General features: G+C 36.7%; 1 protein-coding gene and 1 pseudogene across 2 annotated transcripts; one reads left to right on the forward strand and one right to left on the reverse strand.

Annotated features, from left to right (window-relative positions):
- Positions 1-666: 666 nt before the first annotated feature.
- Positions 667-6,799, forward strand: LOC143551970 (protein DETOXIFICATION 42-like). The gene is made up of 13 exons (XM_077042298.1): positions 667-842; positions 3,322-3,443; positions 3,549-3,743; positions 3,848-4,011; positions 4,091-4,226; positions 4,297-4,393; positions 4,645-4,745; positions 4,848-5,011; positions 5,365-5,436; positions 5,511-5,627; positions 5,704-5,798; positions 6,500-6,619; positions 6,723-6,799. The coding sequence occupies exons 1-13, from the start codon at positions 784-786 to the stop codon at positions 6,769-6,771; spliced, it is 1,491 nt and encodes a 496-aa protein (XP_076898413.1). The 5' UTR covers positions 667-783; the 3' UTR covers positions 6,772-6,799.
- Positions 6,800-7,231: 432 nt separating this feature from the next.
- On the reverse strand, positions 7,232-8,771 carry LOC143551971 (dicarboxylate transporter 1, chloroplastic-like; annotated as a pseudogene). Its single transcript, XR_013138573.1, has 3 exons — positions 7,979-8,771; positions 7,669-7,890; positions 7,232-7,589 (listed from the first exon to the last, which is right to left on the reverse strand). The product of XR_013138573.1 is annotated as a dicarboxylate transporter 1, chloroplastic-like (transcript).
- Between the last annotated feature and the right edge of the window lie 5,063 nt (positions 8,772-13,834).

The following is a 13,834-nucleotide window of genomic DNA, read 5'->3' on the forward strand; positions in this document are numbered from 1 at the left end:
TTTAACTCAAAGATAGCTTAGACCTTTAATATTGATCACAACACTACCCTACACAAAATTTTACTATACCACTTTTAATTTTAGTATAATATTGTTATACTTATATTCATATTTTGAAAAAAATGATTTTTTTTAAGAAAATCGATGTAATGGCTTCGTATCATTTATACATACGAAAAGTCTCTTTGAAAATTAACCCACCCCTACGTATATATAACTATTTTGATAATTTAGAAGGATACAAGTCTACAACCAAGACCCACTAGTCTCTCTCATGGTTGAGAAACGTTTGACGTTTGAAAGAGACCATCTCAATTCTCAACCATAAATTCAAGAATCTACAAGCTTCATTTATTCTACATAATAATCTTCTTCTTCTTCTTCTTTAAAAGTGTCGCAAGTCTGTTTTGTTAACTACAACAACTCTACCCTCAACTTACTCTCACCATAAATTCAAACTCCTTCAAAGTAACCATTTATTTCTTGTTTTCATTTTCATGCTTCACTTTCTTTATCTCTAATTTCATATTTTTATTTTGCTCTTGCCCCTCGTGTATGCGTGTTTGTTATCGTTTATATATATATACACACACGAAGTGATCTATGTAAAACACTTTATAAACACAAAAAAAAAAAAAAAAAAAAAAAAACATAAGAGTATGATGTTTCATGATCTCTAATCCTGTTTGGTTCCAGGATTATTGCAGGGAATTAGGAACTCATCAACAGAGGAAACTTTTGTTTGGATAATAATTGACGGTTTTGCCCTCCAATCAAGGGGTCATGTCTCAGAAAGATGATGGACATCCATGTGGGATCTCCATTTTCTTTAAAGATGCTAGGTACTCATCCATTTACCATAAATAAATTTTAATATTGTGTTACATTTGTTTAGTGTTTTATTTATTAATTAAGTAATCTTTTATTTTACTAATATTTATAACAAATGAAACAGTGTTTACGACGAAATTAAAGGAAAACAAGTTGTGAACACTTTTTAAAATAATAAACTTTCAAATTTTATGACTCAGAAGTTAAGTTTATGTGAAGAAATCAATTTGTTAAAACATTAACATCATTAATTAGTCATCAAGACGTCTCTTAAAAGTTTTACAAGGCCATACATATTCAAAACGTTCGGTATTTATAAAAAACATATAAATGATCACACATAACATTTTCTACCTTATTCATTTTTAGATAATAAAAATTAGATGCAAAAGGTACACAAAATTTAGAAACATAAAAAGTATGAATTGACTTCATTATTTTCATATAGAATCCAAACCTTTATTTAGAAGATTATTATATAAAAAAGAAAAGAAAAAAAAGGAACTAAATATATATTATGACCAAGAGAATGGGATCCATTGCAAGACACGCAATGTATCCGGTTATTCTATTTCACTTCTTAGAAAGAATCTCATGTAGTTGTATCCACAAACAGCCACACGAATTCTTAGAATTAGAATCAGATTCCGACTTAACATATCTCATATCAGGTATCTTTTATGAACAAGAGTTCATACCATCTAACACTAGATTGACAAATTATTGAGTCAAGATGAATATCACAATATTAATAAGAAAAGGAAAGAGCAGCAAAGCTCAGACCAAGCACAACACAACTATCTTTTTTAAATCACAAATAAACACACAAAGTTTAATCCAATTCAGAGCATAGGCAAACTTTCTACTACTACAAAGGATAGAGAGTTTAATGTCGTTGAAGCCCTCGACTTGAAATGCATTTTCTTAAAAAAAACGTGTACAGAAGTCTTTTAGATAACATAAAATGTGCACAAGATAACAAAGCACAAACACAACCGAAGTGTTAATAGTATGAAGCGGTGAGTGAATAAAAGTAGCAACAAATAAAATAAAAAGGCAAATAAGCTAAAAAAAAGTATACACTCTCCTAAAAGAAAAGGTTAATAAACCAAGACAACACTAAGGGGTTGTTTGGTAGCCTATTAATAATTCAATTAAGATGCCACATCTGAATTAGACAGGATCGAATTTCGTTCACTAAAAGGCTCTGAATCATTCATGGAGCCTCTTACCCGAACAGACTTATAAACATGCTAAATGGAGTCTATGAATCGATCAGTCCTCTTAATGGCTCAGGTGGTGGGTTCTAAACAACCCATAAGGCACAACTTAGATTAGACAAAAGCATATAGAAAAAGCTAAGACCCAAGACAAATCTATGACAGATCTATTAACTCGCCTAAAAGTCCATAACCTTAAGCTGACGTCTCAAATAAGTCATATCCATAATCATGTCCTTGAAGATATGCAAATCTAAATATCTAATAGATCCTGTCTGATTCGTTTATCTCAAGTCAGTTTGGGTCTGCCTTCGCTTCTTGTGAGGGTTTCCACAGTTCTTGCAAAGCTGTTGTGTGACTTCTCAGTTCTCACACATGTCTAAGCCATGTTAAACCCCCCCCCCCCCCCTATCTCACTCGAGATACATTTAATCCCAAATTCACTCCCAAAAATCATATTCGGTCCATTCTTATGTGCCACGCATCCATCGCAACATCTTTGTCCCTTCTAACTCCAACTTTCGCGCATGTGTCTTCTTGACAGCCCAGCAATCTTTTCACATCACCCTAATTCTAATATCACAACACATCTACCTCTGACTTTCACGCTTGTGTCTTCTTGATCCTTTATCTTCACCTTAACCGAATATGAAAACAAAGACTCCTACCAATTGTCACACCAAGATCATGGGATGTGATCTTCACATCCTTAGAAGCATTTTCTACATCATTACACTCTCCTCACGCTTGAAGCGCGCCTCATGCAGTCATTCACATTTTTTTAAACCAGTGCTCGAGTTGTCTTTTTTCCCTCATCACAAGGAGATCTATCATCATGGGTTCCTCACTTATTTTTCTGGTTCAGACTATTTGTAGAAGTAGAACTATATTGTTAATTCTTTGGTTTTATATAGTTGAAGCTACAACTTATTGCTTGAGACAAGTAATCGTGATCATTAAAGTAATTTCGCCTAATTAGGCTTTGCGACGAGTTGTTTTGTAACATACAACGAACGGGTAGTATACCATATGAACATTGTATGGGGACAATAAGCCGATAAAATATACTGAAATTTCACAACGAATTAATCATCTCTAGTAACACACATAATTGTCTATTAATCGAGTGTGTAATTAATAAAAAGATGTTTTTGTGATCACCAAAATGCAAACTGACTTTTTAAAACTTTATCAAAACTTATTTCTCAAACTTTATCAAATGACAAATAATATCATTAAAACTCTTCTTTATGCAAGAGTTGAATTGCAGGTTAGCATTGAAAATGGATGATCTTGGTATGGAGATAGCAAAAATAGCATTACCAGCAGCACTTGCTTTGACAGCTGATCCGATTGCCTCTCTTGTTGACACGGCCTTCATCGGTCAAATTGGTAAATTCGCATTAAAATAAATGCGTATTTGAATTATTATTTTTTTTACTTAGATGAGGTACCTTTTTTATTTGTGTAACAAAAATATAAATATATGTTATTCAGGTGCAATCGAACTTGCAGCCGTAGGAGTTTCCATAGCGGTATTCAACCAAGTATCAAGAATTGCAATATTTCCCCTAGTAAGCATTACAACCTCTTTTGTGGCCGAGGAGGATGCGGTCTCAAACTCGAGTGATGAAAACTTGGAAATGCACGAACACACAGAAAACAAAATGTTGCTCCAGCATGAACAAACAAGTACCATGTTACAAACACTCATTCCTTTATGACATCTTTGTTTCTCCAGAAAATCTTTGTCTCAAAACACTTACTCCATGTGTCCCATGTTTTCATATGTTTAGTGACCAAGTCACCCGACTCAGAGTCACTTGTTACAAGCTACAAGAAGAAACGGATACCATCCGCTTCTGCTGCTTTAGTTATCGGGAGTATTATGGGATTATTGCAAGCTGCACTTTTAATTATTGGAGCAAAACCCGTGTTGGGTTTTATGGGGATCAAATCCGTAAGTACTAGAATCGATGTTTATTTATTTGAATAATATGCATTTGTATTTATTTTACAACCTGTTGTTATATACAAAGGATTCTCCAATGTTACATCCTGCGCAGCAATACTTAAAGTTAAGGTCGCTTGGAGCTCCAGCCGTTCTACTTTCATTGGCGACGCAAGGAGTCTTTCGTGGTTTTAAAGACACGAAAACTCCTTTGTATGCCACTGGTAAGTAAAATGACCATATTATCCTTTTTGATTTTAATTTAATTTCTTGTCTAATAACTCTTAACTTTAGTGGCAGGAGATGTGACAAATATTATTTTAGACCCAATATTTATGTTTGTTTTTGGTCTTGGGGTTAGTGGTGCAGCCATTGCTCACGTTATATCTCAGTAAGTTGCCTCTAAAGCTATGTTTTTCTTTTTTTACTAGTTTATGGGATTAATTCAATTTTATGATCAAATGAGTTTATTTTAAGATGAGAGGCGGGTCAAGTTTCATATCGATTTTTATTTCTTAAAATGTGAGACGGTTTATATATCGATGAGCATAAAGTGGACGCACGAAAATTTTTTTATGTTTTTCATAGAGAAAATACTATCTGATTTGAAACTCTTGTGGTTATATATTTATTATTTGTTAGGTACTTGATTTCGGCAATACTATTTTGGAGATTGCTAGAAAAGATCGAGCTCTTACCACCTACTTCTAAACATCTTCAATTTGGTCGATTTTTCAAAAATGGTGAGTCATGAAATCGTCAAAAATGAAGCTAATTCGTACACCATTATTAAAATCAACTCTTTGTTTAGTATGTTTTTGACTTTTGTTTTAACTTTTCAACAGGTTTTCTATTGTTAATGAGAGTTATGGCTGTAACGTTTTGTGTAACATTGTCTGCATCGCTAGCTGCAAGACAAGGGTCAACCACAATGGCCGCATTTCAAGTTTGCTTGCAAGTTTGGTTAGCAACATCACTTCTAGCCGACGGATTGGCTGTCGCTGGTCAGGTATTCAACTTACCCCTAGAGACGGAAAAAAACCCGAACCTGATTGGAATACCCTAATGTTATTTGCGTATTAAATCTAATATAAGATTATAGAAAAGTTTATAACCTAATATAAAATTAATTTTGATATTTCAAGTCGGTTTTGGGGTGAGTTTAAGACCGGGTTTTGGATAATGAGCATTCAAACAGGTAATTATGAACAACATAAGGTCATAAACGGGTACCTGATAATCGTGTGTATGCATGTAAACTTGATGGGTATGGGCCACGGTTTTATAATCAGTTAAGAAACTGGGTACGCTACCCGTCACCTCATTCTCTTATCAAGATTCCTCATGCTTATACATTTGAAGGCTATACTTGCAAGCGCGTTTGCAAGAACCGATTATGAGAAGGTCACAGCAACTGCTTCAAGAGTTTTGCAGGTATGGTTGAGGACCGTGTTTTGCGATATTATATCGTGACAATTTCAAACTAATTGCATCAACCGACAATGCAGCTAGGTGTGGTTCTTGGGTTCGTATTGGCTGTTTTCTTAGGGGTCGGGTTACACTTCGGGGCAAGATTGTTTACAAAAGATGTTGGTGTCCTCCATCTTATTAGCATCGGCATACCGGTATTCATAGCACAATAAAACCATCTTTCTACTGATTACAAGCTAACTCTTAACAGTTCAATTCTACTTTTATCAGTTTGTAGCTGCAACTCAACCAATCAATGCACTTGCTTTTGTTTTTGATGGTGTGAACTTTGGAGCATCCGATTTTGCATACGCAGCGTATTCTATGGAAAGCTCATTGTCACACTTGGGGTGGGATTGTGTCAAAGATCTGAGCATGAAAGGGAACCATATATTTATTCGTGTCAAGTAATGATACCCTAACTTGGACACACTTAATATCGTGTAACCCGAACTTGTCTCATGCTAAACCCACTATCGAAAAGAGTATATAAACAGGTCGGCAAGTTGTAAATAGGTTGCAATCAAGTTGTAAACGGGTTGGCGGTCATAACCAGGTTGTGATAACTAAGTTAAACGGGTTGGAGGGTTGACTTTGTAACATTTTATTCTTAATCTGGACAGGTTGGCATGATAGCATTTTTAAGTAAATGGGTTAAAAACCCATTTAACTAAAGGGGTTAAACAGGTCAACCCAAACGACCTCTTGTTAAACCATGACAATCCAAAACCTGATTCTTTTCCTATTGTGCCGTTTAATTATACAAATTAAACGTGTCAACCCAAGCACAAGAACATGACCTATTTATTAAGCTATAGAACCTGATTATTATTATTATTATTTTGTCGTACTTCACATTTTGTTAGGAATTGTCACTCCTAGTTACAATTATGGTTTCTATATGATTGCTCTATTTCCTCTACTTTTTATCTCATTTTTTGGGTCCAAACAAAGGACCTCAAAATGAGAGTACAAAAAAAAATGTTTTCAATAACAACTAACAACTCTTATAAAAATTTGGATGTTAGGTTTTGGTTGCCATGATTAGCATTCTATTGCTATTCATCGCCTCGAGCCATGGATTCATCGGACTATGGGTTGCTCTTACTTTTTACATGAGTTTGAGAGCGCTCGCAGGATTTTGGAGGTAATTATTCTAGACACAAACTTACTAATACCAACCTAAAAGAGCAGTCTCACGAGCTATAGGTTGATGTTACTTCTTTTGTGTCTTCATTGTATTCTTGCAGAATAGGGACAAGAACCGGACCATGGTACTTTCTAAAGGGAACACAATAGATTTGCTAAACGCGACAAATATTTCATTGTATCATCACCACCTAAGCACGTTTGGGCTACTTAGTACTGTATACTAGTTCGGGTTCGTTGGTTAGCTTCTTTTTTGCGGAATATGTCTTTAGTTAAGACAATATGAAACAATATTTGAAACTTATGCAAGTGCATTTATGTTACATGCACAAATCACACACATTAATGCTACAAATTTCATGTAAAAAGACCAAAAAAGAAGCAACAAGAGGCATAAAAACTCTATTAATGTTTCCATGTTTAGATACAAAAGGGCATCATGCCATGTATACCATCTTAACCTACACAATTCTAACAAAGGCACAAACGTATTTGCAAGACCGAAAGAATTTAATCAAAAATGCTACTAACCTCACATTCAAAGTCAATTATTTTCCAGATTTTTATGATCGAATTGCGCGGTGGTAGCTAATACACCGGTACCTCTAGTTTACCACAACCCAATAAACACCAGACACCACCAACTCCAAGCCAAATAATAATATTGACCACAGAGATGAGAAACCCATAGCCCCACCATTTAGCTAGAGGGACATAGTTAGCTCCATAGAACACCGGGGCTGACCCGATTCCATAATGAGTCAAACCACCCATCAGGTTGGACAGGAATGCTAGAACCATGGCTCCAAACAATGGCGCGTGCCAAGTGCACTAGCAACCGACAAGAAGGCGGTGAACATGGCCCCAATGTGAGCAGCTCCACTTGCAAAAAAGTAGTGTGAATAGAAGTATAATAGTACAAGAATCCCGAAAGACGCTTGCCATTGCAGACCTAGCCCACCAACAAACTGCACATAAAAATCACATCTTCATAACTTTATCAAAATCTTAAAAACATATATTGGCAAATTTCAAAGAATAACATACTTTGACCACTGTTTGACTAAACCACGAGATGAGACCGTATTTGTTAAGGTATCCCGCCATTGCAATGAGTGCTGCAAACCATGTAAGCGTATCCCACGCAACCGATTCAGCTAAGCATTCTTTCCACGTTACAACACCGGTTATTAGCAGCACCGCTAGTCCAAGAATCGCAGCTGTAACCGCATCAACATTAAGCACCCCTCCAAATATCCACAAACCAACCTAATCCAATTATCAAAACAACAATGTTTCATAAATTTAAAACCTATAACAAACGGTTCATTCATCATATTCATCGTATTCATCATACCGTGAGAAGCAAAGTTCCCGCCATAATAATTTCATTCTTCGTCATGGGCCCCATCTTCTACAGCTTCTCTTTCGCAAGCTTAGGCGCATCAGGGCTACTCTTAACCGAAGGCGGATAAATCAAGTACAAAATAAGCGGGACAACAACCAACGAAACAATCCCGGGAACAACTGCAGCCACAGCCCAATCCGTCCACCCGATACTCTGCTTAATCGTATTAAAAGTCAAATTCGAACTCAACGGGTTGGCAGCCATCGCAGTCAAGAACATCGACGAGCTGATAACCGACGTCTGGAAACACGTCAGCATCAACCACGCCCCTAACTTACGTTCCGTCCCATCACCTACATTACTCCCACACGCCACACACAAAGACTTAACCAATGGCAAAAAGATTCCCCCAGCCCAGGCCGAAACCGAGGGGATCGCGGGCACTAGCGCTCGCTAAACACTAAACTATACCTAACCCCAACGACGAGCTACCGAACAATTTCACAAACTGATACGCAATTCTATTACCTAATCCAGTTTTAATAAACCCTCTTGCGAAAAAGAATGCAAGGGCGATTAACCACAGAATCGGGTCACCGAAAGCCGAAAATGCGGATGCGAAGGTTAGGGTTATGGTGAGAACACAGGCGCCTAAGCCCATTAACGCTACGGCGCCTAAGGGTAAAGGTTGAGTAATAATACCAACAATGGTTGCAAGGAATATGGATAATAATTGCCAGGCGTTTTTATTAACTCCGGTGGGTACTGGAACAAACCATAATATTATTCCGGTGGCGATTGAAGCGAGTAATGGGGTTAATGCGGCGCCTTGGAAGGGCCGTGCCGGAGGTTGGTCGGAAGTGGGTGTGGCCGGAGTTGCGCCGGCGGATAATTTTACGATGAAGTGAGGGTGAGTGGTGTGTGATCGGAGGTGGTGTGGGGCGTTGGATTTGTGGAGAGTTAACGGTGTGGATCGGGTGGTAGACGGAAGGTTAAGGTTAAGTTGACGGAGGGTGTGAGGGTTAAAGACGCCTCGTTTTGAGGTTAAACGATGGCGTTTTACGGTGGAATGAAGTGCAGTGGGAAATTGAAGGAGGTGATGTTTAACTGTTTTAAGTGAGTGAGTGAGTGAATATAATAATAACTTAATAAGCCACTGACGGTGGAAAATGATTTCTGAGTTGGCATCGTTTTGTCCGTTGAATTGTTTGTGATATGACACGTGGAAATCTAATTCGCGGTTAACCCGGCCCTGGGGATGATGGTTATGCATTGTGGGCCTAGCTCGTGTTCGAGTGTTATGACTTATGATCGTGGATTATGCAACCAATGGTTAGGTTAGCCAACCCGATACATTCTACATCAATCAGTTAGTCTGTTTGTCCGACCTTTCTGGTCAATTAGACATGGTTTGTAGGGTTTGCGGTCCGGTTTTACCCGAATAATGATAGAACTATACAAAACTGGTCATTACGGTTTTTTGAAAAACGAAACCAAACCAAACAAAACGGTTAGTTTTGACGGTATGACGTTTTGGGCTTTTTTTTTCACATAGAGTAGTACCATTAGATTTTTATGAAAGTTAACAAGATAGTAGGTTTAAGAAGTTTAAACGTTTTACCTTTTAAGTTTTAAATGGTTTATACAAAAGTGAAAAAAAAGACATCAATAGCATGCGATAGGGTTCTTAATAGGGTGTTGCTAAGCGTCTCACCCCTCCATACAACTTTAACTGAACATACACCCTCTATACTTATTAAATCAATTACTGTTAGCCCTTAACGTTATTTTACATACATATTAGTCCATATAATTTTTTTTTAATTAATGGTCTCCACTACATATATCAAATTAAAAACAGTTAAGCTACTATTATTAATTTATTTTTATTAGTATTAATATTGTAAATATTTATAATACCTTTCTCTTTAATTTTAATATTATCAATCTATATATATATATGGGTTAGGTTATAATAGGAAGTATAGTTTTTGTAAGAAGGACAAGAAGTAATCTTGTCCATCGATTTTGAACATGGAGGGTTGAGATTAGTTTAGGGGGAAATCAAGTGTGAACACATGGTAAATGACATAAAAAGAATAACACATCCATTGACTTTTTCTCTTCACATGCAAGGCACATGCCAAATTCCCCCATCATTTTAAAACATCCATAACCTTTTTTTACTACGTTTTTATTGAAAAACAAATTCACCATAATAACGAGTGTCTTTTTATCTTTAACATGAGTACCATATTATAATATAAAAATTTTAAAAAATTAGTGGGTTTTTTACAAATTGTGTTTTACCAAATTGTGTTTTACAAAATTGTGTTATACAATAGTATTTTTCATTGTGTTTTTTCCATTGCGTTTTTTACATTGTGTCATACAATTGTGTTTTTTATTGTGTTTTTATCATTGTGTTTTTTTTTTCATAGTGTTTTTTTCCATTGTGTTTTTCATAGTGTTTTCTATTGTATTTTTTCGGACTTTTCCAGCGAGGTGGTGGTGGTGGGTGACGGGTGTGGTGGCGGTGGGTGGTGGAGTGGTGGTGGATGTAGGAATGAGTGAAGATGTAATTGGGTTTTATGTAAGTGGGTTTTTGTAATTAATGTAAGTGGGCTTTGAGATTAAAGTAAGTGGGTTTTGATATAAAAGTGTTAAGACAAAAATACCCTCATTCCTAGCCTTCTTAGGAAAATCAAACTTATTATTTGAACCTAACCCTATATATATATATAAACACATATATATAGTATTATAAATATAATAATGCATCAGCACTGATAATAACAAACATTATTATTATGATTAAGAAAAATAAATACAACAAGAGAGAAAAATAATAAAAAAAACATATAGTTTTTAGTTTTATATTTTAAAGTAAGAACATTAAAATGCAAAAAAAGATTAAAAAAAATAAACAAAATAATGCTACAGATGAGTAGTGTGTCAAATAAAATAGAGGAAATAAAAATAATAATAATAAAAACCCTTATAATTTTTAATTTAAATTTTAAAGGGGGACTATAAAATGCAATAAAATGTTACAGAGGAGTAATATGTCAAATTAAATTTTTAAAGAAAATGAAAGTTCAAAAAAAGGGGTATAACAAGTAGAGAAGGAGGGTACGTTTAGCCTATCCCTTCTTAATAATATGTACCTATTATAAATAATATTTATACGTATCATAATGGTTAGTTGGATTCCTAAACATGAAAACTTTTATTCATTTTTATTAAAGTTATTTAAATATTAATTTTTTTATTTTTTTACTTCTTTAAATCTTTCGACCGATTCAATTTACCCACATGTTTACAACATGTAAATCCTAAAGCGTAAGTCAAACCCATAGATTTAGCTCGGTTTGAATGGTTTTAATTTTCTAACCGTTTTAAAATATCCTATAGCTCATACTTTCATTGTATCAAGGATCTAAATGACTCTTAAATCTCCCAAAACCCGTTGGTAGACACTTCTTGAGCCCATCTATCTAGATGTCTATTCGCTCATTAAAATTTTCATATTGTGGCGACAAATTTAATTATTGTTGATGGTTTTACAATCTTGCTTTGTTTCCGACAAAATTTGAAGTTAGGGCCCAAGAATCTAAATCAACCATACTCCTTTTGTCATGTTACTTGAAAGAATAGGTATGCATATTGAAGAAACGTGGATCGACTCACTGGTAGACGATCAACTTTCCTCGGGTATGAGTATGCTAGATCACCGATGGTTTTCCGGAGTATGAATTCTTCCACCTACAAAACGAGCAGCACCGTGAACTTACCCCTCAGAAAGGGACAGAGGGGTCCTCTTTGGGGTAACCCTCCGGTGTGAGAATAAGAGCTTGTAGGAGAAGATAATAATAATCTGTGAGTGAGTAAGGATTTAGAGTGTATTTTCTTGCTTACCTCCCCTTGTGGAGGTGGTGTGGTATTTATAGTGTTAGGGTTTCCAATGATTGGGCTCAGATCCCATTAGGGCCTTTTTGGCCTCCTCCTATTGCTTCGCGCCACGTGTCCTTAGGACACCTGGTGCTTTTTCATTGATTATTCTCTGACCAAGGTATTTCACCTGACCCATGTGCAATCACGTGGTAGCACATGGGTTTTGCTGAGTTGTCCACCTTTCATTGGCAGCTGTCAACATCAGCATATTCTTTATTTCTTAAAGGATACCTTCTGGAAGGTTGTCTGATGAGCACAATCAGGGTTGTCCTTATCCTGATCTGGATAAGGACGAGGTTGATTATGTGCATGTGTGATATGCGCCTATCCTGAGGATGCGCGAGGTCTTCTCTTTATTCTCACGCGCAGATGTTTCATGCGCAAGCAAATGTAATATGCGTGAGCATATGTGATATGCGCCACGCACAGATGTGATATGCGTGAGCATATATGATGCGTGAGCATATTTGATATGCGCCACGCGCAGATGCGCCACGCGTGAGCATATATGGTGCGTGAGCATGTGATACGCGTGAGCATATGTGATGCGTGAGCATATGTGATATGCGTGAGCATATGTGATATGCGCCATGCGCATGGGTTTTGGCTTTGTGCCTTCATGACATCTTGATTTCAAGCCTCTTGTCTATATCTTGTGGGTTGACCCGCCCCGCTCGATGTTAAGGCGGGTGCATACCTCTTCACATATAAACCACATAACATGCAACCCTTGTTGCTTGCTGTTTGTCTTGTTACCTTATTCATCATTTCACTCAGCCTCTCTTGTGTTATCTAAAAGAAATCCATTTTATATGATAGATACACATGTATGTATATACATATGTTTGTCATTCATGTTCCTTTCTTCTTTTTTTTTAAATAATAATAAATTAGGAAAATTTTGTGTTGATAAATGTTTTAGTACTTCAAAATTTTCATGTTCTCATTTAATTATCGTTTTTGTGGACTTATATTGTTTAGTATTGAAGAAACGTGGATCTACTCACTGGTAGCAGATCTACTTTCCTCGGGATATGATTGTACTATTTCACCGATGGTTCTTCTGGATCTGTGTTCTTCCACCTACAAAATGAACAACGCCGTTAACTTACCCCTCAGAAAGGGACAGAGGGGTCCTCTTTGGGGTAACCCTCCGGCGTGAGAATAAGTATATGTAGGAGAAGATAATAATGTGAGAGTAAGGGAATCTGTAGAGTATTGCTTAATAGCTGAATACTGTATGATTGTGTGACTGTGTTTTTGTGTATCTTTCCTTGTGGAGTTGATGCTGTATTTATAGTGCCAGGGTTTCCACTGATTGAGCTGGGACCAAATTAGGGTTTTGTTGGCCTCCTCCAATCGATTTGTGCCACGTGTCCTTGGAGACACCTGGTGCTTTTTCATTGGTTATAATCACGTGGTAACCCATGAGTCATGCTGAGCTGTCCACCTTTCATTTAGCAGCTGTCAACAACAGCATATCCTTATTCCTTAAAAAGATGCCTTCTGGAAGGTTGTCTGACGTGCACAATCAAGGTTGCCCTAATCCTGATTTGGATAAGGACGAGGTTGATTATGTGCATGTGTGATATGCGCCCATCCTGAGGATGCGCGAGGTCTTCTCTTTATTCTCACGCGCAGATATTTCATGCGCAGATGTGATACGCACAAGCATGTAATACACGTCACGCGCGGATGCCCCACGCGCAGCTGCGCCATGCGCAACTGTGATATGGGTGGGCATGTATGATGCGCGAGTATGTGATATGCGCCGCACGCGGATGCGCCACGCACGATGTGATATGCATAAGCATATATGATGCGTGAGCATGTGATACGCGCGAGCATATGTGATGCATGAGCATATGTGATGCGTGAGCATATGTGATGCTTGAGCATATGTGATATGTG

This window comes from Bidens hawaiensis, unplaced genomic scaffold (genome assembly GCF_021521415.1).
Source record: "Bidens hawaiensis isolate Kalapana, Puna unplaced genomic scaffold, B.hawaiensis_p1.1 tig00016746_1, whole genome shotgun sequence".
In the NCBI taxonomy this organism is placed as follows: Eukaryota; Viridiplantae; Streptophyta; class Magnoliopsida; order Asterales; family Asteraceae; genus Bidens; species Bidens hawaiensis.

Excerpts from the sequence above, each read along its gene's own strand:
- LOC143551970 (XM_077042298.1), top strand. The coding sequence starts at position 784 with ATGTCTCAGAAAGATGATGGACATCCATGTGGGATCTCCATTTTCTTT. Across the intron at positions 843-3,321 it reads ATTTTCTTTAAAGATGCTAG|GTTAGCATTGAAAATGGATG; the intron begins GTACTCATCCAT and ends GTTGAATTGCAG. Across the intron at positions 5,012-5,364 it reads GATTGGCTGTCGCTGGTCAG|GCTATACTTGCAAGCGCGTT; the intron begins GTATTCAACTTA and ends ATACATTTGAAG.